This window comes from Poromitra crassiceps (assembly GCF_964638095.1).
Source record: "Poromitra crassiceps genome assembly, chromosome: 4".
NCBI lineage: Eukaryota > Metazoa > Chordata > Actinopteri > Beryciformes > Melamphaidae > Poromitra > Poromitra crassiceps.
In genome coordinates this window covers 49,678,402-49,702,731 of record NC_139626.1, presented here as the reverse complement: position 1 = coordinate 49,702,731, position 24,330 = coordinate 49,678,402, and the positions used below count along the sequence as shown (strand labels likewise).

At 44.5% G+C, this 24,330-nt stretch overlaps 2 protein-coding genes across 3 annotated transcripts in view; both read right to left on the bottom strand.

Moving 5' to 3' along the window:
• Positions 1-825: 825 nt before the first annotated feature.
• On the bottom strand, positions 826-1,935 carry uts2r4 (urotensin-2 receptor 4; the record flags this gene model as incomplete). Its single annotated transcript, XM_083634547.1, has 1 exon — positions 826-1,935. One exon carries the CDS (start codon positions 1,933-1,935, stop codon positions 826-828), a length of 1,110 nt encoding a protein of 369 aa, XP_083490673.1.
• Positions 1,936-4,597: 2,662 nt separating this feature from the next.
• The window catches only part of LOC310775982 (arf-GAP with dual PH domain-containing protein 1), a 50,602-nt gene continuing 30,869 nt past the window's right edge, over positions 4,598-24,330 (bottom strand). Inside the window, exons 9-12 of one of the 2 annotated variants that reach the window (XR_014552685.1) lie at positions 20,246-20,317; positions 9,064-9,295; positions 8,415-8,691; positions 4,598-8,384 (exon numbers count right to left, since the gene is read on the bottom strand). Coding sequence is in view for 1 of the 2 variants with exons in the window: in XM_083636110.1 (XP_083492236.1) it covers positions 8,663-8,691; positions 9,064-9,295; positions 20,246-20,317 (333 nt within the window). In the remaining variant the exon portion in view is untranslated. Of the gene's footprint in view, positions 8,692-9,063; positions 9,296-20,245; positions 20,318-24,330 lie in introns of both variants that reach the window. The other variant, XM_083636110.1, reaches the window with a different exon arrangement.

Genomic DNA, 24,330 nt, shown 5'->3' with positions numbered 1-24,330 from the left:
TTGCGTGTTAAAACCACAGAGTTAAACACGTTCATGTCATTTGTGCCACATGGCCTCCAAACACAGGTCACACTGATCTCTAGCAGCTCCGGGTGCCCCGGCTCAGTAGGTGTCCTCGTGGCACTGGCGAGCGAAAAAGACAAATTCTCTGCAGGGTCGATAAGGTATCAAACTCACCGCATGCGAGCACACTCAAAAATCGAGTTGCATTAAGGTGCAGGGCCACACAAAGTCACGGACCTTTCAGCGTCAAGCCTTCATCAGCATTGAGTCAACGCTGATGAAGGCTTGACGCTGAAACGTTCGTTGTGTGCCGTCCCAGGTGACTTATTACATTTCTCAAAGGACATTTTTGAGTGCTGGCTTACTTCTTCTATAACCTCAATGAGGTATCATACACATGACATCGTATGTTGTTTGTAGGGTTTGCCACTACAAAGAATGTCTTACAGGAAGCGTTTCATTGAGCTGTCAGCACCTTTCTGTGATTTCATTCTCGATGGTAAAGACGTGCCAGGAACACGGCTCTTCCCAGCACCGTACCTGGGCATTTTTGGGCGGAGCGCTCTCTGGGCGCCTCAAGCAGAGAAAAAGTTCAGCTTGTGGAGAGGCGTGCTGCTTATCAATGTCACTTTTTTCAACAGCAACAAATAAACGCTGTCTGTTGGAAGCACTGTGGACAGGATTTCCGAAGCACTCTGACCTGAAGAAAACGCTTCCTCTCGACACGGCCCTAAATGAGACATTTTCCAAAGTTATACAAAAATACTGACATAAAAATCCTCTGCATTCAGCCTCAAGTGTGTTTAGGCAGCACTATCTCTTCTAGAGTTCCTGCAGTGGTGTGCTTGCAGAACCGGGCTCAGCCCTGCTGGACCCGGTCGCCTGACTCTTCTGGGCCAAGTAGTCTTTGTAGTTCCGGGTCAGAAGAGTGTAAAGTAACGGGTTAATACAGCTGTTCCCGTAGGTCAGACACGTAACAAAGAAATTCACATAATTATGAGTGGCCGGAGACAGAGCCTTGAGGAACTCCGCAGAGAACAGTTTTGCTAGCTGCCATCCCCAGAAAGGCAAGAAACAGGCCCAGTAGGCCACGACAATGCTAAAGATCATGGACACGACTTTCTGTTTGAGCCCTCTCCTCCGGGCCGAACGGCTGCTACCTCCCAAACTGGCCTGAGCTGCCCAGTAGCGCCGTGCTAGCCCCACATAGAGCCCGACGATGACCAATCCAGGCACTAAAACACTGGTGAGAAACAGGACGGTGATATAGGCCTTGAACGCGTCCGGGGTCCAGGTGGGGTAGCACATCCTCTTAACCACACCGGCCGCGTTGGGTTTGCCCTCCCTCTGTCGGATCATCACCATCATGGGCAGCGTCAGCACAAACGCCGCCCCCCAGATAACCCCGGCCACCAGTCTGCGTTGGCGGGACGAGGACCTGCGGGCTCTGAAGGGCCGGGCCACGGCACGGTAGCGCTCCAGGCTCATGGCGACCAGAACGAAGACGCTGGCGTGCATGGTGAGGAGATCCAGACTCAGCAGGATGCGGCAGCCGGCCTCGCCGAACAGCCAGTCGTGGGCGAAGTAGGTGCAGACCACAAACGGGATGGTGGAGAGGTAGAGGAGGTCAGCCAGGGCCAGGTTGATGATGTAAACGTACATGGAACCCGTGCGCCGCAGGGCGGCCGATCGTGTGACGACCAGCGTGTACATGTTGCCCGCCATGCCCATGGCGCACATGATCAGCAGTGTGACGCCGAGGATGGATGTCACCCAAAGGCCCCCACCCCCACCCCCACCTCCTCCTCCTCCTCCTCCTCCTCCACCGCTCTCTACAGGTCCAGTTCCTCCGCCACCACCTCCACCTCCAGTCCCTGGGCTTAGGACAAGTCCCAGCTGTGGACTGATGGTGGCGTTGGGAGTGCAGTTCATTGCAGGTTAGAGTTCACAGGTTACAGGTCGGAGGTCACACTCCGACAAATAATAGGCAGTCTCGCTTTTTACAAAATGATACAGATAGACAGTCTAGCAAATGGTTCATCAACATGAGCAACACTAAAACATATTGAATAAGTCCTTTGTGCTATTTTGAATTGCAGCCTCTACACCTTTGACCAGTCGTGCAACACAGTCTTACTGAAGCAAGTGTGACCCACATGATCCAGTCGAAAAGAACTGTATGTCACAAATCCTTATGGGATTTAAACTCCAGGGAAAATCCAAGAGAACGCAGGAATGGGCAATAGGTGAGAGAGTGCCGGGATGAATAAGCTCAGTGTTCCATACTGACTGCGTTAGTCCACGGAGATCCAAGGACACCACTGACATGGCCGACAGCTCCAGTGGCTAAAGAGCCTTCTATAGCTTTGCAGTGTTTATTTCCAAACGTGAGGTCTTCCACACAGCCGGGGTACGTGTCCAGAATCCACACAAAATCTAGCGAGGAATTAAGCTGTCAAGGAACCTTTAGAGGTGAGATGTCCTCAGCTACAGAGAAGAGATTTCTGCTGGGCTTAGGACTCTGATGGGGTCATTTGGGGGGAAGCAGGGTGGCACTGTGAATCATTATGCTGCCTTTTAACTGGATGACCTGGGTTCAAACACCCCTGGATGACCTGGGTTCAAACCCCTGGGATAGCAAGCCCCCGTCCTGCTGAAGTGTCCTTGGGAACAAAATCCTGAATTACTGGCGTCTCCAGAGACTTTCCATACGGGGATCGGCAATTTATGGCATCACTTTTAATACGCAACAAAGACAAAATCAGCTGTCTTTCTCCATCAATGTCCTCTGTGGTGTCCTGAGTAGATGTCCATTCTTCGTTTAATTGTTCTTATTTGTCCAATGGCTTTTGATCAGCAGCTAGGCTACTGTATCCAGTCAAAATTCATCTCATCTTCTTTCCACTGACATACAAGTCATCCAAGTTCTCCTACCAAGTAGGCACTCACCCTGTTGGATTACATGTACAGTTAGATCAGATCTTTCATTTCATCCAAGTAATCCGTGTTCAGTGCTTCCTCGCCGCTCCAACTATACCTCCGTAGGCATGCAGGCAACCACTTTGATGGCAGATGGACCTTCAGTGAACGGGTCTGCTGGGGTCTTCAGCACCCAAGTGTCTCCAATTTAATAGAAGACTGTTGTGTCTGTGTTCTTTGGAGTTTCCTGATTGCCATCCTCTCTTCCTCTCTCCCTCCTCTCTCTCTCTCCCTCCCTCCCCTCTCTCTCTCCCTCCTCTCTCTCTTTCCCTCCTCTGACCTCCCTCTTTCTCACCTGGGTGAAAAGCTAGCATAGGCCTATAGATTTATGAGGTATTCCTCTCGGCCCCCAACCTACTGTCTCTGAGCACCAGGGTGTAGTTTTAGACATCCACCAATCACCAAACACACCATACAGTGTGTATATATATATACAGTATGTATGTGTATATATATATATATACAGTATGTATGTGTGTGTATATATATATATATATATATGTTAACAGAAAGATTATATATATACTGTGTATATGTATATATATATATATTAACAGAAAGATTATATATGTATATATATACAGTATATATATATATATATATATATATATATACTGTATATATATATAAAGTAATAGAAGACATATGTCTTCTATTACTTTAGCACTTGTTTTGCGCAATAAAAATCCAAATGTCTGGGGGGCATGGTGGTGCAGTGGTAAGCGCTGTCGCCTCACAGCTAGAAGGTCCTGGGTTCGATTCCCACCTGGGACACTGTGAGCGCTGAAGGAGTGCGTGCCCGTCCGCATGGCCTCGAGTGCCCGCCGCCCGGGTGGGGTCGTCAAAAGGGCCTTTTTCTGTGTGGAGTTTGCATGTTCTCCCCGTGCCCCCTGGGGATTTCCTTCATATAGGAACCCCACACCAAAACATGCAATATCCTAGTCGCTGATGTGGTGCCTCCTCTGGTCATTAGGGGCGCCTGTTCGGAGGGAGGGGAACTCGTTGGAATAGCGTGATCCTCCCACGTGCTATGTCCTACCGGTGAAGCTTCCCCTGTCAGGTGAAAAGAAGCGGCTGGCTAACTGCCCATGTCTCGGAGGAAGCACGGAGCCAGTTTCGGCTCTCCCCAGATCGGCAGAGGGTGGAGCAGCAACCAGGATAAATAAATTAAAATTAGCACTAACGGGGGATAAAAATGGGATCAAAAATCGGGGGGGGGGGGGTCCAAATGTCTCATGTCTCATGTCTGCATCATCTGGGAGAACGACTACTTACGCAGAAAATCATGTGTTAAAGGTTTTGGATAATTCACCTTCAGTCTGATATTTAGAGTGGGTAATAAATATTTTGATTGCTAACTTTGATATGACTACTAAATTACTGCAATGAATCACTGTGTACAATATCCAAACACGTACAGAAACCAAATAGAGAGAGAGAGAGAGAGAGAGAGAGAGAGAGAGAGAGAGAGAGAGAGAGAGAGAGAGAGAGAGAGAGAGAGAGGAATAAATAAACAGGAATAAATATAGGCTACTACAAACTCATTACACTCTCTCTCTGGCTGTACGAATACACCTTAGCACATCCACAAAAAGAAAATAAGTGGGACATGCCAGACATGCCACAGATAGTTTTATTAGTGATAAATGATACAGCGTGTTAAGTCAGTCAACCTGCTTGTCAGGCAACATAAAAATGCCTTGGTACATAATATGTTAACAAGTTTGACACCACAACACATTTCAATAAAAAAAAGAAAAAAGAAAAAATGTAAAAAAAAAAAATTACCTTATTCAATTATACAATTTATTAACTGCTTGGTGATTACACTTCTGTGAAAAAGGGGGAGGGGGGTACTATTAGTAATCTGATCATAGTAGGTATTTAAACACAAAGATTTGTTGTTTTGTTGAAAAATGCCACACAGAGGCGCTGTTGCACCATTTATGACTTTCAATTATTTCAGCTACTACAACTCCTCCAAAGTCTTTCCAGTACACATTTTGTCACAAGCACATACCAATTTTATCAAATTAAAAAAAAAATGAAAAAAGGAGAAAGATCCTGAAGCAAGCTGTAGTGTTTCTGAAGCTATTGCTCAGGCTTGGACGCTACCTGAAACCATACTCTTTTGTGACCTTTTGGATAGAAGGAGCACAATAAGGAGAATGAGGTAGAAACAGCCAGTGAACTGCTGTACTCTAGGGCCCTTGACAAATAACCAGCTTCTTTGACATGAGAATAGTCAAATAAGAGTCTGCTTCCACAACAGAGGAATTCTGACTCATGAGTGACTGCACTGAGAAATTAGTCTCCTGCCCTGATGGCTCCTATTTTCCCACACCTCATTATTAACCAGTCTGTCATCCCATCAGACTTGGATATAACATGTAAAAGAAAAAGAGAAAAAATAGGGGGGGGGGGGGGGGGGGCAACCAAGGCACTCTTCACCTTCAAATAAATATACCCTTTGTCATCTGTTTAAAGTAAGTAATGTGTGATATTTGCATATAAATAAACATCTCTATTGCCTTTAGCACCAATTGACCTAACACACCAGTGACCTCTGGGAGGCGCAGTGCACACACACCACCGCAATGGGCTCTTAGCAGCAAAGAAGGGCCCGGATCTAGCAGATTACCACTTTGACATTAAGGCCATGTCCACACGGAGAAGGAACCAATCTTTTTTTTCCGTTTAAGAAAAGTTTTCCATAAACACGGAATCGTTTCAAGAAATGTGTGTGTATCCACATTAAACCACTGAATACCACTGAAACCGCTGTAGTATATATGCCAGGCTGGTAAGTGGCGCTGTAACGCTGCCACAAAGTACACCAAAAACAGAGAATAAGACAATCTCGTCAATAATGGCATTCAACCACTAGGGGCACACAGTCTATAATGTGTATCTCACTGTAGCGAGCAGCTTAAACCCTTGGCTTTGCGGGAAGGTTTGCCATGTCGATAAATAAAATTATTAAACCTATACAGGCAAATGCAGAGCTGTTCAGCAGGGCTGATGGTCTCCCTGTAGCCTACAATATAGAACGTTAACTATCGGTAACGTTCCTGATATCATCCAATTCCATGATCTTTAGACATATGTTGCAAACACATCCCAGCATATTGGCCGCTCCTGCACATCACAGCACAGGCTAAATGATGCAACATAAATATACATTATATAAAGTCATGGCATAAATGTGTTTTTATTGAAAAAGTGGCGTCAAGTAAGCTAAAGTCTTGTTGGAGTGGACACGAGTGGACATCACAGTCGTCAAACCTCTCACTTCACTATTCACGTTGTATTTGCGAGGGCTATATATAGAGCATCCCGAGTATGTGTGTTACACTCAGGGTTTACATTTCATTTCATTTTGTCCAATATTCAAATATTCCAGAATCGCATGTTGTATTAAAAATAAATATTATTTCTATCTAACACGTTTAGCCTGATTTTGTTTGTGTCCTTGTAAAAACTTAGTCGCCGCTAAGCTTTCTGGGAAATATCCGATGAAGGGAGGGGAGGGGTGGATGGGAAGAGTCAGCTATGGAGCCCTGAGGCTCAGTAGCTAGCGTTCCTGGCAGAGAGAGGTGGGGCTATGTCGTCATCGGTTCAGGAAAGATGCGTATAGGTTGTAAACACGGAAATGCAAGGGTGGCGTCTTCAGATTAGTTCACTCTGGGACCCGGTTTAAAAAATGTGCGTATTCTCCCAGAACGTATACTCCCAGAATGCTGGTTCCATCTGGACGAAACGTCCATACGAGAAAAAACTTTAGCGGATACACCTAACTCGTCTCCGTGTGGACATGGCCTAAATAAAGATGCTTGCACATTCTTTCAGCAAAATGTTTTAATGTGTTGATTGATTGATTGATTGATTGATTGATTGATTAATTGATGTGTGTGTGTATGTGTTTATTTAAAAGTGAATACTGCCTTGGTCCTCATGTTTGGATTATTTACCGGAGACTTAAAGGATGGCTTTGCCCATCATCAACCCACTTTGTATCATTATAAGGTCATTAATATAAGCAGATGGGCAGTGTTGTTTACCTTCGCTATATGTTCCCCACATGGAGAGCTCCCATTTCCTCCTCTGGCAAAACGCTCCATTGTGACCTGTTTTACGTCACAACGCGTCACAACGCGCCACAACGCGCCACAACGCGTCACAACGCGCCACAACGCGCCACAACGGAACTGCGGAAGCTCTGCTCGAGACGCAGAATCTGCTCTGAGGGCGGCTGTTTATTTTTTAATTTTTTAGGAATGCGCACATCGACGGAGAATTGCATCGAGAGCCTTAACGAGCCTTAAAGTCGAGCTGAACCCCAAAATGACTTTTCTTTTCTTTTACGGTAGTTCAAATACCTGGGTATTCAGTGCACCTATTTAATAATGTATGCCAAAGAAATTCACAAAAATCAAATTTCTTTAGTTTTTCACACTTTTTCACACATCAAAAGTTAATTCATAACAGTAATCTACAGTTTGCTGACGTCACCTAGTACTATCAAATGTCTACCTCATTTCAACCAATCATACCACGACATGGCAGGTGTCAATCAACTTCATTTCAGGAGAATTTTCTCCTCCAAATGAAGCAGAAAATGGCGCATAGTGTCTGTAATCTGGCAGAATTTCTAGCCCATAAAGTAACTACTAACTTGGCCAATTGTATGTAACATACAAAATAAGGCAAACGGTAAGCTAAGAAATGTAACTGGCTCATTAAACTCGCATTCCAGTATAACATTAACTAAGGGGTTGCCCCTTGGAGATTCCAGGCGGGCGGGCAGCATCCATGCATCAGATTGTCCGCTCCGCTGTACACAGAAGCAGCTGGCTGCCTGGTACTCTGCGGATCCCACAACACCAACACAACACGCTGAATCCCACTCGATTTGGGGGCGGAACACGATGGCCAATGCCAAAGCCAGTCCCCAGAATTGTCAAATCAAATCATCGACACGCTATTATGGTCCGCCTGTCAACCCTGTCATCTCAGACAAGATTTGTTTTCAGACTCTGAAACGTCTCCGACCCTGCCGCTACTTGCATTCCGTTGGTGGCGGAGTTTCCGCAAGCGGGACAAATGGAGGATATTTCTCAGTGTGAAAAGAGAAGGTAAACACTGCCCATCTGCTTATATTAACGACATTATAATGACACAAGGTGGGTTGGTAATGGGCAAACACACCAGTGAAGAAGGCCAGATCACATCACTTTACTGCATCTTCCCAAATGTGCTGAAGAGAGGAGCTGGTGACTATTACTGGTACAAGGTTTGTGTCAGTTGATTATTACTGGTACAAGGCATGTGTCAGTCGATTATTACTGGTACAAGGCCTGTGTCAGTTGGGAGTTGGTGATTATTACTGGTACAAGCCAGGCCTGTGTCAGTTGGTTATTACTGGTATAGGCCTGTGTCAGTCGGTTATTACTGGTACAAGGCCTGTGTCAGTTGGGAGTTGGCGATTATTACTGGTACAATCCAGGCCTGTGTCAGTTGGTTATTACTGGTATAGGCCTTTGTCAGTTGATTATTACTCGTATAGGCCTGTGTCAGTTGGGAGTTGGTGATGATTACTGGTACAAGGCAAGCCAGGCCTGTTTCAGTTGGGGGAAGGGTTGAGGGGAGGGAGGAGACGGTCCCACAGGCTTCTGCTCCGTCAATGCCTGTGCTTGAACAGGGCTTCCACTGGAAAACACACACAAGAGCCAAAGTTAGAAAAATGAAAGCACAAAACATGGTGTGATATTACTAAACTCTACTATCTATTTTCAAAGCATAAATGCATTTTTTTTAAACGCGATTTTCAGAAAACGCTTCAAAAGTCATAAAAGTGGTCCTCCTTTGTGAAGATTGTCTTGCTGAACACAAAGTTTGCCGTTTCATATACTTTTGTTAACCTCAGACCTTGTTTCCTGCATTTAACCGAAATTCCCATACAGAAATCCCATTGACTTTTACACGTAAGAACCAGGAAGTGCAGGGACTTCTGGGTAAGCCTACAACAAGACATCATAAACATGATGATAACCATGAAAAAGTGAAATTGTGAATTCTTACTGGTGTACTCCTGAGGGGACATCTGAGCACTCATGACATCACTGAAGTGTTTCAGCCAATCCTGCTGCTCGCTCTCCGACTCGCAGGTAAACAGGAAGGAGCGGTCAGGCGTTACTATGGTGATGCCGTGTTGCCAGGCGCCGTTGCAGTGGGTGCCAGCGGGCACCCCGGGGGTGGCGCTGTAACCATGGTCCTTGTTCCCCAAGAACACCTCGCCTTTAGCAAAGGCATCCTTCAGACCGAGAGGGAGAAGGAAAGAAAGAGGAGTCAGACACAGAAAGAAAATCCTCTATCTATTGTCTTTGATGAGCAGTGTTGGGGACGGGGTTAACTCATTACAAAAGTAACATTACATGTACAGTATACTACATTATATTACATTACATGTAATATATTACATATATTATTACATACATTATACAATATATTACTTTTAGTAGTAACTCGGTAATAACTTATTACCAATAGGATTTCAGTAATATTATACCAGTTACTTTGTCAAGTAACACAAGTTACAAATTGAGTTAAAAAAAAAATGATCAAAGCACATATTTAAATAAAGATACCATCATTTCCTAATCAAACTGTGTTTTTATGCAAGTAACCACTATAGATGACCAAAACTAAGGAAAATGATTCAATACAATACAATTTTGGATGGTTTACACTGACTTCAAGACGGTTGAAATTATTTTTCGGAATGGTTCCGGGGTGGCAATGTCATTCTGCTACTGCAGTTATTTTGGTGAGAGTAATGGAAAAGTAGCGTAATAAGTAACAGGTTACTCTACACAGACAGCAATATTGTAAAGTAACTTATTACTTTCAAATGAAAGTAACTAGTAATATGTAGTATTTTGAAAGAAACTTGCCCAACACTGTGGATGAGTAACGTGATTCTGATTCTGATCCAAATCTCTGCTAACTATTGACTCGACTGGCCAACTGGATCGGCACAAAGAGGTGTGCTTCTGGTTCCTTTCAAATATTATTTCATACAGGCTGGTGCTGGCTCCATCATGGAGGTCAGCTGGAGAATTGGCTCTTCGAAAAATGGATAATGGATAAATGGCAACTGAACATAATACACCTGAAATTAACTGTTGTTAAGTGTTGTTAACTGGTGTGTGTGTGTGTGTGTGTGTGTGTGTGTGTGTGTGTGTGTGTGTGTGTGTGTGTGTGTGTGTGTGTGTGTGTGTGTGTGTGTGTGCGCGTGTGTGCGTGCGTGCGTGCGTGCGTGGTTCAATAATGTTAGGAGTAAAAGTGAATGGTCCGATAAGGTAGGCGGATTTCCAAATGTTGGTTACCGTGGTTACTGTAGTAAACAGTCTTGTCTTTGGAAAGGTTAGTGCTACCCTCTACAGAACACGGTGGCAGTTCCGGCTTCAGAAGAATCAGCTATCGGGGTAACAATCATTGACTGTATATACTGTATATGGACATAATGAGCGTGATGTCACCCGTGCCGGTATGTTTTAATCCACGAAGTCCCTACATCTGTACATAATAATCGATACTACACCTGATCATCGCAGTGGGCTCCTTTGGAGCCCTTGCGTGTAAGTTTCCTACCTGGTTGCTATCTGCTAGCAGCGGCTTAGCTTTGCTAATCGCATTCTGATCTACTCCACCCACCATCTTAGCTCCGTGTACTGGCAGTTATTTCCTTTTCCAACAGCATGCCTCCACTTACCCCAGCTGATTCGGAGGAGTTGTCCAGCGTGAGATCAGAGGTCCTGTCCATCGAAGCCCTCCTGCATGATGTCCTTCAGCGGCAGACCCTACTCTCCTCGCGGCTGGCTGGGCTACAGAGGGACGCTTCCTCCTCCAACCCTGGGAGTCCTGCCGACAGTCCTATTCCTGGCCCTTCGTGGGCACACATCGTGAAGACGGGGAGAAGGGTTTCTCTCCCTTTGTTTTCCCCAAATGACGAGATCGACAACGATGCCATCCCGCTATCGAACTCCTTTTCGATACTGGCGCAGCTATCCGAGGCCGAGCTAACAGCAGCTAGCGATAGCATTAGCATGGAGGCTATCCCGAAACAGCCTGCCCCGACGGCCTCGGGTCACTCCAAGGTGCAGAGGAAACGTCGCGTTTCTCCCTCGACCCCACCAATAGTCCACGGAAAACGCGCACGACTGTTTTCTCCTCCCTCTGCCCCCTATCCTACCCCATGCTCCGAGTTCTCCCCCCCGAACCTCCAGCCACTGACCCATCTGCACAACACACCACTGGTCTCTCACCTGGCTAGTGGTGACGTCACCCCCAGTCCCATCATCCCGCTGACCACAGCCAACATCATCTAATTGCAGCGCCGCAGAGCCAGCTGGCTACGCCTCTTGACACGGTCTGGCTACGCCTCTTGACACGGTCTGGTATACACATCACCCTTCAAAATAAAATACTCGTTATTTTTCTCTTGATTTAAAGAATTACAAGAACAATTATGCTTTCTATCTTCCACACTGAGCGTAGTTAGGCTCGTTTTCAACTCACCCAACACATTTTGTTTTTCATACTGTATATTTTAGGGATTTTGAAAATGTTTCTAAATCATTTTTAAAGGTTGTAGACAGAGTAGAGTTTTGCTATACAGTATTTACATTTCTGTATAAAATATTTGGTCAAAATAATTACATTGTTCATTAAAAATTAAAAATTTTTACCTTCAATGAATATTGGTGGTATGGTAATGCCATGGTAATGGTGGTAGTGCATCAATGCTATATTTAATCCATAAATAAATAAAAAATATATAAAAATAAATAAATAAATACATACATAAATACAAAATAAATGAATAAATAAAAATAAATAAATAATAGGCTACAAAAATAAAAAATAAAAATACATAGCTAAAAAAAAAATCAATAAGGTCTCTGCCTTTATACACTGTTCTCAAACTTTTTCATGTCAAGGTCCCCTAAACTAAAACAAATTAGACCACATGGACCCTCATTCGATCATATTTGATCAGGGTCCCCCATCTGATATTAGATGTTTTATTAGGAGATAGTGTGTGGCACCCATGGCCAACATTCTGTCATTGTCAACACAAAAACAGCCCTATATTGCAGCAGACAGACAGACAGACAGACAGACAGACAGACAGACAGACAGACAGACAGACGGGGATCACAGACAAAGCTGTCTGTAGCAGGGCTGAGCAAGTGGACCTGGCTGAAATATCAGTTCTGGAATGAAGGTGAGTAACGTTATTTCGGTATGTTTTATGTTTGTCATTTTTATGTTGTCCTCTCCATGTGGCCATGCTTGCAAACTTATATCAGCTATAACAGATGTGTATGTTACATTAATGTGCTTTCAACAGGTAGACAGACAGTCAATATCCTACTTTCCGACTTTCTGTCTGTCTGCTCGACTGTCTCACTGTCTGCCTGTCTACCTGACTGACTGTTGTCAGACTGACTGCCTGTCTACCTGTCTGTCTGTCTGCCTGACTGTCTCACTGTCTGCCTGTCTACCTGACTGTCAGTGTCTGAACTGACTGTGTGTTTCACTGTCTGTCTACCTGACTGACTGATGTCTGTCTGTCACTGACTGACTGACTGTCTGTCAGACTGTCTACCTGACTGACTGACTGACCGTCTGTCTGTCTAATTGTCTGCCTGACTGTCTCACTGTCTGCCTGTCTATCAGACTGACTGCCTGTCTACCTGACTGTCTGTCTACCTGACTGACCGTCTGTCTGTCTCACTGTCTGCCTGACTCTCTCACTGTCTGCCTGTCTACCTGACTGACTGTCTCACTGTCTGCCTGACTGTCTGCCTGTCCCACTGTCTGTCAGTGTCTGAACTGACTGTGTGTTTCACTGTCTGCCTGTCTACCTGACTGACTGATGTCTGTCTGTCTGCCACTGACTGACTGACTGACTGACTGTCACACTGGATGTTATGTAATTTAGTGTATAGCTTTGTTGCTTTGAATTTGACATTAGGCCAGGCATGACAATCAAGGCCTCTTTTAGGGCTGTGACGTCTGACCCCTTTTGTTTTTGCCCATCCTTAGTCGCCAGCTTTCTGCACCGCCCAGCCACCGTCATGGTCTTCATCACCAGTGTCCGGGCCGGCCTCCTGAAAGGTTCCGCCTGTGTCGTTGGTGTCCAGGCCATCGTCCAGGGTTGCTCCACCCTTCGGCCCTGCCTCCCGGACGCCCTCTACACCTGTTGTACGCCCTCTACACCAACGACACAGGCGGAACCTTTCAGGAGGCCGGCTCGGACACTGGTGACGAAGACCATGACGGTGGCTGGGCGGTGCAGAAAGCTGGTGACTAAGGATGGGCAAAAACAAAAGGGGTCAGACGTCACAGCCCTAAAAGAGGCCTTGATTGTCATGCCTGGCCTAATGTCAAATTCAAAGCAACAAAGCTATACACTAAATTACATAACATCCAGTGTGACAGTCAGTCAGTCAGTCAGTCAGTGGCAGACAGACATCAGTCAGTCAGGTAGACAGGCAGACAGTGAAACACACAGTCAGTTCAGACACTGACAGACAGTGGGACAGGCAGACAGTCAGGCAGACAGTGAGACAGTCAGTCAGGTAGACAGGCAGACAGTGAGAGAGTCAGGCAGACAGTGAGACAGACAGACGGTCAGTCAGGTAGACAGACAGTCAGGTAGACAGGCAGTCAGTCTGATAGACAGGCAGACAGTGAGACAGTCAGGCAGACAATTAGACAGACAGACGGTCGGTCAGTCAGTCAGTCAGTCAGGTAGACAGTCTGACAGACAGACAGTCAGTCAGTCAGTGACAGACAGACATCAGTCAGTCAGGTAGACAGACAGTGAAACACACAGTCAGTTCAGACACTGACAGTCAGGTAGACAGGCGGACAGTGAGACAGTCAGGCAGACAGACAGACAGGTAGACAGGCAGTCAGTCTGACAACAGTCAGTCAGGTAGACAGGCAGACAGTGAGACAGTCGAGCAGACAGACAGAAAGTCAGAAAGTAGGATATTGACTGTCTGTCTACCTGTTGAAAGCACATTAATGTAACATACACATCTGTTATAGCTGATATAAGTTTGCAAGCATGGCCACATAGAGGACAACATAAAAATGACAAACATAAAACATACCGAAATAACGTTACTCACCTTCATTCCAGAACTGATATTTCAGCCAGGTCCACTTGCTCAGCCCTGCTACAGACAGCTTTGTCTGTGATCCCCGTCTGTCTGTCTGTCTGTCTGTCTGTCTGTCTGCTGCAATATAGGGCTGTTTTTGTGTTGACAATGACAGAATGTTGGCCATGGGTGCCACACACTATCTCCTAATAAAACATCTAATATCAGATGGGGGACCCTGATCAAATATGATCGAATAAGGGTCCATGTGGTCTAATTTGTTTTAGTTTAGGGGACCTTGACATGAAAAAGTTTGAGAACAGTGTATAAAGGCAGAGACTTTATTGATTTTTTTTTTTAGCTATGTATTTTTATTTTTTATGTTTTGTAGCCTATTATTTATTTATTTTTATTTATTCATTTATTTTGTATTTATGTATGTATTTATTTATTTATTTATTTTTATATTATTTATTTTTATTTATGGATTAAATATAGCATTGATGCACTACCACCATTTATACTTGAAACTGTCAATTTTTGAATATTCATTGAAGGTAAAAAAATTTAATTTTTAATGAACAATGTAATTATTTTGACCAAATATTTTATACAGAAATGTAAATACTGTATAGCAAAACTCTACTCTGTCTACAACCTTTAAAAATGATTTAGAAACATTTTCCAAATCCCTAAAATATACAGTATGAAAAACAAAATGTGTTGGGTGAGTTGAAAACGAGCCTAACTACGCTCAGTGTGGAAGATAGAAAGCATAATTGTTCTTGTAATTCTTTAAATCAAGAGAAAAATAACGAGTATTTTATTTTGAAGGGTGATGTCTATACCAGACCGTGTCAAGAGGCGTAGCCAGACCGTGTCAAGAGGCGTAGCCAGACCGTGTCAAGAGGCGTAGCCAGCTGGCTCTGCGGCGCTGCAATTAGATGTATCTCACCACAGCTGCAACCAACGCTGCTAATGATCTCCTGTCCACTCCTCTTCCTGGCTTTCCTAAACTCACTGTCTTCAATGGGGACTGTAAAGATAGACAGCCTGAAATACTTATTATTGGCGATTCTATTGTTAGACAGGTTAAACTCCCAGGTGCCTTCACCTATTGTCTCCCAGGTGGCAAGGTCGTTGACATTATCATGCTGTCTCCATTGCTCGTTGACCTACATCCCACAGCTCACACACTCATTGTTCACGTGGGTACAAATGACGTCAGCAGTAAACAATCAATAGCACTCCGCAACAATCTCGAATCACTTTCCATCACAATCCAGAGTTTAGGCAAAATCTGTGTTTTTTCTGGCCCCATCCCCACACTCTCACATGGTATTGACCGTTTTAGCCGCCTATTTGGTCTGCATGAATGGCAAAAGAATTTCTGCAGTGCTACTGGGATAGGCTTTATTAGCCATTTTGATCATTTCTGGTCTAGATGGGACCTCCTCAAACAGGACCGTTTACACCCTAACATCAAGGGTGTAAAAATCCTGATTAATAATCTCATTCAGCATATTGCTTTCAGCTCAGATTGACATAGACCCCAGCATGACCCTGCCCCAGAACCCACCCTCTCCGTTGACCAGCTCTCTTTGGGTCCTGCTGTGCCCTCTGTTGGTCCACTGGTCACTTCCGGTTGTGACCTGCATACCTCACTCTCACCTCCCTGTCACGCTGACTCCCTCTTGTGGTCAGGCATACCTATTACCCACTTAGTGGCAAATAGCTTTCATCCTGCTACTCATATTCCTGTAATTATAACCCATAGACTTAATCACTTTGACCCCTCTGTAACATCCAGGACTCAGCAGAATAAATCACGTGTAAATAAAAATAATCTTTTATTAATTAAATCTGTCCAGTCTCGTACACCCCCCCAGCTTGCTGGATCCGAGCCCTGCAAGTTGGCTTTGTTAAACGCCCGCTCTATTGCCAACAAATCATTCATTTTGAATGATTTTTTCATCTCCAGAGACTTGGACTTCTTGCTCCTCACAGAGACTTGGCAAAAATGCGAAGATTTTACCTCTTTGATTGAGTTATGCCCACCAGAATGCTCTTTCACCTGTGCACCTAGAACCACTGGCCGAGGTGGAGGCCTAGCCATGGTGTATAGAAACCGCTTCCTATCTCGGGTGGTTAGCTCAGGACTTTCCTTTTCTTCGTTTGAACTTTTAATGACTAAAGTCGGGCGTTCTAATCCGTTTTATTGTATTTTAATTTATCGCCCCCCTGGTCCAAACAGTTCATTTTTATCTGATTTCGGTGAATTTTTAGCCTCCATCATTAAATTTGAGAGGATTTTAATTGTTGGGGATTTTAATGTCCATGTAAACGACCCAACAAACAGTTTTGCTGTTGACTTTTTAAGTATTGCTGATTCTTTTAACTTTGTTCAACATGTCAGAGGCCCGACGCATGCTATGGGTAACACTCTGGACCTTGTTTTTTCTTTTGGTTTAAACATTGACAGTGTCGGCGCTGTTGTGTTGCCCGTGACCGACCATGATTGTATTACTTTTAATTTGTCCTTTAACACTGATTGTCCATCCGGTAAGCGAGTGAAGTGCTCACGGATGTTAAATTCCCTCTCTGTAGAGAATTTCTGTTCTGCTTTTAACTCAGGTAGTATGGTGCAGCCTTCCCACCGCGATGTAAATTGTTTAGTCGGTTCTTTTAACTCGCACTGTGCTATAATTTTAGATAAAGTTGCTCCACTAAAAACGCGAACTGTCCCTTTGGCTAAACCCTCTCCTTGGTTGAATGATGACATTCGCCGTTTTAGACGCATATATCGGAGTGTGGAGCGCCGGTGGAAGACCACTAAGCTCCAGGAACATCGCATCCATTTTAAAGAACTTTTAATTGAATTTAACACTATGGTCAGTGTTGCAAGGGCTTCCTATTTTGCACAGCTGATCTCTTCTAGTAGGCGTGACCCCAAAGTTCTTTTTGAGACCATAAATAATATCACGAGTCCCCCATCACCTGCTGTACCTGTGTCTTCTGACAAGGACTGCAATGATTTTCTTTCATTTTTTGTGGACAAAGTTGCCAAGGTTAGGTCAAGCATTATCCCGTCCGCCTCCCCCCTACCTGTCTGTCCTAACCGGCAACCAACACTGAGTCATTTTTCTCCCATCTCCCTGCAAGATTTAACTGAGCTAGTCAGTACCATGAAAACCTCCTCCAGCCCTCTAGACATTTTACCAACATCTCTGCTGAAGGATGCAATCACCACCATAGGCCCCTGTCTGCTCTCCATTATAAATTGTTCCCTTGAATCCGGTTGTGTCCCCTCTTATTTTAAACAGGCTGTTGTCCAGCCACTTCTAAAAAAAACAAACCTCGATCCATCCCTACTCTGCAACTATCGGCCAATTTCTAAGTTGCCTTTCATTTCTAAGATTTTAGAAAAGGTTGTTACAAAACAACTCACTACTGTCTTAAACAACCACAACATTTTTGATCGCTTTCAATCAGGTTTTCGTCAGAGACACTCTACTGAGACAGCCCTTCTTAGAGTCTCTAACGACATTCTGATGGCCTCTGATGCTGGCAAATGCTCCGTCCTGGTGCTGCTTGATCTCAGTTCAGCGTTCGACACCGTGGATCACAGCATCTTGATAGACCGGCTCAGAGAGTGGGTGGGCCTCTCAGGGAGTGCCCTAGAGTGGTTCTCTTCTTATCTTTCTGGTAGGAGTTTTACTGTGGCTGTAGGCCCTCATGGATCTGAGGCCGCTCCTTTAACCTGTGGGGTGCCGCAGGGTTCCATTATGGGTCCAGTTCTGTTCGCTCTCTACATGCTTCCTCTTGGCCTCATAATCAAACAGTTTAAGGGGATCTCTTACCACTGTTATGCTGACGATATTCAATTGTATTTTTCTTTTGTTCCTGGCGGTGCCGACGATTTCATTGTATTGCATGACTGCTTGTCCGCAATTAAGGACTGGATGGCTAGTAATTTTCTTCAGCTAAATGCCAGCAAGACAGAAGTGATGATCGTTGCTGCTGATAACATTGCTGCGAAGGTGGCTAATTGTATTGGGTCCCTAAACCAGAATGTGCGATCCAGCATGAGAAATCTGGGTGTCTTTTTTGATCAGGCCATGCTCTTTGAAAAACATATTAAGTCCCTGTCACGTACATGCTTTTTTCATCTTAGAAATATTTCAAAGCTCAGGTCCATTGTGTCACACTCCGAGCTAGAGATGATTATACACGCTTTTGTGTCATCTCGCTTGGATTATTGTAATTCTCTTTTTACTGGCCTTTCCAAATCCTCTCTGGACCATCTTCAATTAATCCAAAATGCTGCTGCCCGTTTACTGACCAGGTCCAGTAAGTATTGTCATATCACTCCAGTCCTGGCCTCGCTGCACTGGCTTCCGGTTAGTTTCAGAATCCAGTTCAAAGTGCTCGTTATAACATACAGAGCCCTGCATGGTCAGGCACCGGCATACCTGGGTGATCTGCTCCTTTCTCATGTTCCCAGCAGGTCACTGAGGTCTGCTGACCAGTGCCTTTTAGTTGTTCCCCGTACTAGGCTCAAAACCAAAGGGGATCGAGCTTTTGAGTCCGTGGCACCAAGGCTGTGGAACTCTCTTCCTCACGATCTGAGAACTGCTGCCTCTGTGGACATTTTTAAGCGGCGGCTAAAAACGCTTCTATTCACACAGGCCTTTGTCTAGGGACTCACTCTTTTAATTGTATTTCAATTTTATTTGACTGCTCCTCTGAAATTTGATCTGTAGTCCTGTATTTTTGTATTTGACTGTTATTTGCTTTTGTCTTTTTGTTTTGTTTTTCTGTTGTTATTTTATCCTGTATGTATTTTAACTTGTGAAGCACTTTGTGAGTTTTCTCTGTGAGAAGTGCTATATAAATAAAATTTACTTACTTACTTACTTACATTAGGTTTTGATACAGCAAAATGAAACCTCGAAGCTCCTGCTTCCTGGTAATGTTTGATTGGATGATGATTGGATTAGCCATTGTTGCCAAGAGCTAAGATGGCCGCCAGAAGCTGTTAGGCCACCTGAAAGCCCGTCTATAAGGTGACACTTTATTGTTAGCTCGACTGCAGAGAAATTATTTTTTCAGGTCAAGCAAATACACAGTATCTAACATGCATAATTTAAATCTCATCCAATATTGCGATTGCTTTGACCTTCTTATGCATATATTCCCAGTCTACACGCTAGACTTCCTGTTGCTTTCATCTGCCCGTTATTCTTGTCTAACACTCTAGGGCCAAGTCGAACTTACGGTGACACCTATAATTATTGCATCTCGCTATTGAACTATTGCATCACCAAGCAAATTTGGCATTGGCTATGTGCCGTCTATTTAGGCAAGTGTTTGTGTGTTGTGGACTGTTTTATTTTGCAGATAGATCCAATATTCAGTTACTCTTATCCAAGCATACTTTATTTCTGATTGTCTGCCATGTTATGTAATGTACTTGGCAAACAAACTTACAAAATAGCATGCCCTATGCCCTATGGTAAACGACAAAATAATGTATCAATATATCAATATGATGTGATGATATATCAACATGATCAATATGATTTTCAAACAAGGGATGGCTCGATACCACTTTTTCATGTCCGATACCGATGCAGTAGCACAACCTCGAGTATCTGTCGATACCGATACCAATCTGATCCGAGACATCTTTTTCCCTCTCTTAAACAACTAAGCTGTTAATAATACATTTGTCTGGATGCACTTTGCTTAACCCAGCCATCTAAACATCATTTATATAGATTTATATTTACATAACCCATCCACTGTTACTGTACCTGCTCATTTGCACTACTGTGTGTATATCTGCTTTAATGGTGTGTGTTGTGATATGTGTAATATGTCCTTGCAATTGCATTTGCTCTCGTCAACTCAGTGACCAAGACTACTTTTTTTAATACCATATAGCACTTATTGGTAGAATACACCCAGTGTGTGTGTGTGTGTGTGTGTGTGTGTGTGTGTGTGTGTGTGTGTGTGTGTGTGTGTGTGTGTGTGTGTGTGTGTGTGTGTGTGTGTGTGTGTGTGTGTGTGTAAAGCTGCCATACCAGGGGATCTTTGAAGTACATGAGTCGCCGGTGGTCCAGAGTGAACCAACGCTTCTTGAAGCCTTCTGTTTGCTGCAGAGTCAGAGAGAGAGAGAGAGAGAGAGTCAGAGAGAGAATCAGAGTTACAGAGAGAGGGAGATAGCGTGAGTCAGAGAGAGAGAGAGAGAGAGAGGGAGGGAGGGAGGGAGGGAGGGAGGGAGAGAGAGTAAAGAGAGAGAGGGAGATAGCGTGAGTCAGAGAGAGAGAGAGAGGAAGAGAGACATACATCTATCCTTTTATAATGACGGATCAGTGTGGCCCCCACCGTAGTCCTCAGTACAAGCTAGCCTACCCCTGTTAAGTCACCAAATAGCCTACACATTCCAACGGTGCCAAAACACTCGAATGTACATGTTGTGACTCGTGCATTCACTATGCTATGCAATAATGTAAAGACATTGTAGTTTTCTAAGCAAATACATAGCCCGAACTGGCTATGTTATATGGAAAATAGGACGAATCAGCGTGACGTCACAACCCCAGAAATGCGTAACCAGTTAGATTAGATTCTTTAATGACCACACAGCCAGGCTGGTGGAATTTGTTTTCAGTACAGTTCATACGTAAGCAATGGTCCAACATTAAACATCATAATACATAATATAAAACACAATAACAGTACACAATACAGTCATAGCAGCAGTGCTATGGGGGTTGTTACAGAGAGTTCAGTGTCCTTATAGCAGTGGGGAAGAAACTGTTTTTAAAACGGGTTGTCTAGTATGAGTTAGTATGAGTTGTGCCAAACAAACGTTAATATCTCAAAAACTATACATGGCATCGCTTGTACTGTATTTTGACATTCTGAGTGAGAGTAGAATTAGCTCAAGAGTTTGACGTATAATATATGCATGTCGTGTTAAAGTTGTGTGAACTGTCGCAAGGGTCAGCCGGCTAGAGTCAGACACTCAAGCTCATGCATCCATAGGGTCCCATTGCCATTGTCTCCACCCAGTGACGCGGTTTGTTCACCAAAATGCTGCTCGGCAAATCTCCCAAAATGTCGCCGCGCGTAGCTTTAATGTTGTCAACTCATTTTCCACCTGACAGCCCAGAATGTTTATTGTACCGGCTGCATAAAACCCTTCCAATGAAATGGGGGGGGGGGGGGGAATAAATTGTTATCGAGGTTGAAAGTCTACGTCAAATGCAACATTTTCAAATCCACGAGGAAAGCAGCTATCGAAGAGGAACATCCACTTTGGAGAAGTTTACTGAAGCCTAGTGTAGTGAACCACCCTGAGCTCCTTTTCGGCGCGCCACGCTTCTAATAATGAGGACGCCGCCCCATCAGGTCCCCGACTGACTGCTGCCAAACTGTCCTCATACAAAAGCCTTTGATATTCTCACACGCGCCGCGCGGCCGACTGCTCCCCTCTCATTTCCGCGAGTGACTCCTTCAGCAAATATGTCTCACACGCGTGTGAGGGAAACAAATGATGACGTCCATTTAGCAAATCAGCCCACCGCAGCAGGTTAGTGAGTCCTTTCATCTCTCAGCCTGACAGACATAGATTAAACTCACACAGTGTGTGTGTGTGTGTGTGTGTGTGTGTGTGTGTGTGTGTGTGTGTGTGTGCGCGTGCGTGCGTGTGCGTGTGCGTGTGTGTGTGTGTGTGTGGCCCGCCTGTCTGAATGAAGGTTGTCGCGTGAGTGTCGGGTTGCTGGTGCTTGTGCAGGTGCAGCCTGCCAAGTCACTGTACGGACTGTATGAATGTACCACTGTGTGTACGCACTTGTCTCGCACGCGTAACCGGACGTGTCGGGTGCAAGTGTGTGTGTGTCTGAGGGCATTATGTATGAATGCCTCTTTGTGAGTGTGCTAACATACCGACGTGTGTCTTGTGTTTTGTGTGTGTCTGACGTGTGTCTGACGTGTGTCTTGTGTTTTGTGTGTGTCTGACGTGTGTCTGACGTGTGTCTTGTGTTTTGTGTGTGTCTGACGTTTGTCTTGTGTTTTGTGTGTGTCTGACGTGTGTCTGTGTTTTGTGTGTGTCTGTGTTTTGTGTGTGTCTGACATGTGTCTGTGTTTTGTGTGTGTCTGTGTTTTGTGTGTGTCTGACATGTGTCTGTGTTTTGTGTGTGTCTGTGTTTTGTGTGTCTGACATGTGTCTGTGTTTTGTGTGTCTGACGTGTGCTGGATTAAGTGTGTCCTCGGCTGGAAGCCTTTGATTCCCCGGCAGAAAGAGCGACAGGCGGACATGCGGGAATACCCAGCTGTCAGTCAATTGAACAGGAGAGCCGCCACACTGACAGCTCAGTTAGTTAGCCTCTTTAGCCTGACTCCTATTCAATTAAAGCCAGCGGAGAGAGAGAGAGCTGGGATCACGGGGAGGGGGAGGAGGAGGGGGATTTGAGGGAGGGAAGTGTGTCCAACTTGTTACGGTAAATTGAAATTGACTTCACCGAATTAACACCAGACCTGAGTTAGATAGCATCCCCCCCCCAAAAACAAAAACAAAAAAACAATCAGCCTGCTTAGAGCTGGTGGGTAGGGATGGGACAATAGCCGATATTATCCTATAATACGAATGAGAAGCCTCCGTGTCTGAGTGAGCAGAAATTGTGTTCGGCCACAGCTAGGCCATTTTACGTGAGATCGCGCTGAATCTTTCAGGAAGTGTAAAGAGCACCAGTGCGGGTGACCTAACCGAGCTGGATTTTTGAATTATGTAATTAGGGATGAAAAAATGGCTAATTCGTGGCCAAAACGAGTCAACACAGGTTCAGCACCACGGAGAGCTCCATTCATTAGTTAGTGATGGAGCACACCTGCGTGGAGGAGCACACCTGAGCAGAGTTGGAATCACCCAGGGAAGTGGACTAGGCTGCATGCCAACTCTGTGAGCAAGGCCCGACTAAATGGCCAGTGATTGTGTGGGTACCAGAACTATAATAAGAATGCAAAGACTGTGTGTGTGTGTGTGTGTGTGTGTGTGTGTGTGTGTGTGTGTGTGTGTGTGTGTGTGTGTGTGTGTGTGTGTGCGCGAGTGAGTGAGTCAGTGAGTCAGTGAGTGAGTTAGCGAGCAGAAATTGTGTTCAGCCATAGCTATGCCATTTTACGTGCGATTGCGCTGAATCTTTCAGGAAGTGTAAAGAGCACCCCCGCAGGTGACCTACAGTAACATTGCCAGATTTTTTAATTAGGTAATTAGGGCGGACTAATTCTCACTATATTTTCTGTCAATGTAATATTATATTCTGTTAGTGCAATGAATATTTATTTTATTCATTCATGAGTCTCTTCTGATTGAAATATATTCCACTCTGGCCAAGACTGATTTAAAAGAGGTCTATGGCTATACCTTATCTATGAAATAATCTCTACATGCTTAGAAACTATGATCATAGAATGAATGCATACACACCTGCAGATGTACATGTAGTCTATGGCGATGGAATGTATACTTTTAATATGGCATGTGTCATTGTGTAAACCTAATAAAAACTACCAGTAAACAGTGACTAATATTTACAAGGATAACGTAACTCAGATTAGTTTTGTCACTTAAGTTGTAATATCATCCAACCTGCATGTGCTATCATGTGACAATGTTATCCATTTTTGGGAGCTCTGATTAGATAGCCCAGTAGTTCATTCTCAGTCCCAGAAAAATAGGAGGATGTTGAAATTATTTTCCAGGACAACACACTATTTCCCAGGACATTTGACTATTAGTCTCATTTTCAATGTGTTTTCCATGACTGGAAAACTGCTTTCCAGGTTTTCCAGGATGCCACAGTCCAATGTGAACAGGACTTTGCTGGTCGCATGCATGTATTCGCTTGTGCTCCTGGTATCTGGATTACGAGGCCGAATCAATTTCATTTGGCCGAATCAAAGAATTCTGATTCTGATAAGCAGATTTGTGGCTTTAGATATGGAGCCACTTGAAGAGAGTTTTGCCTGCTGACACCGCAGACTTCAAAACACCATTGAGCTGACCTGGAAGCTGATAAGGAGGGAGATAAAGTGCAAATCATTCAGGATTATTACATGGTCCCCCAGCAAACGATTTCACTGCCCAGATGTCTGACTGAAATAC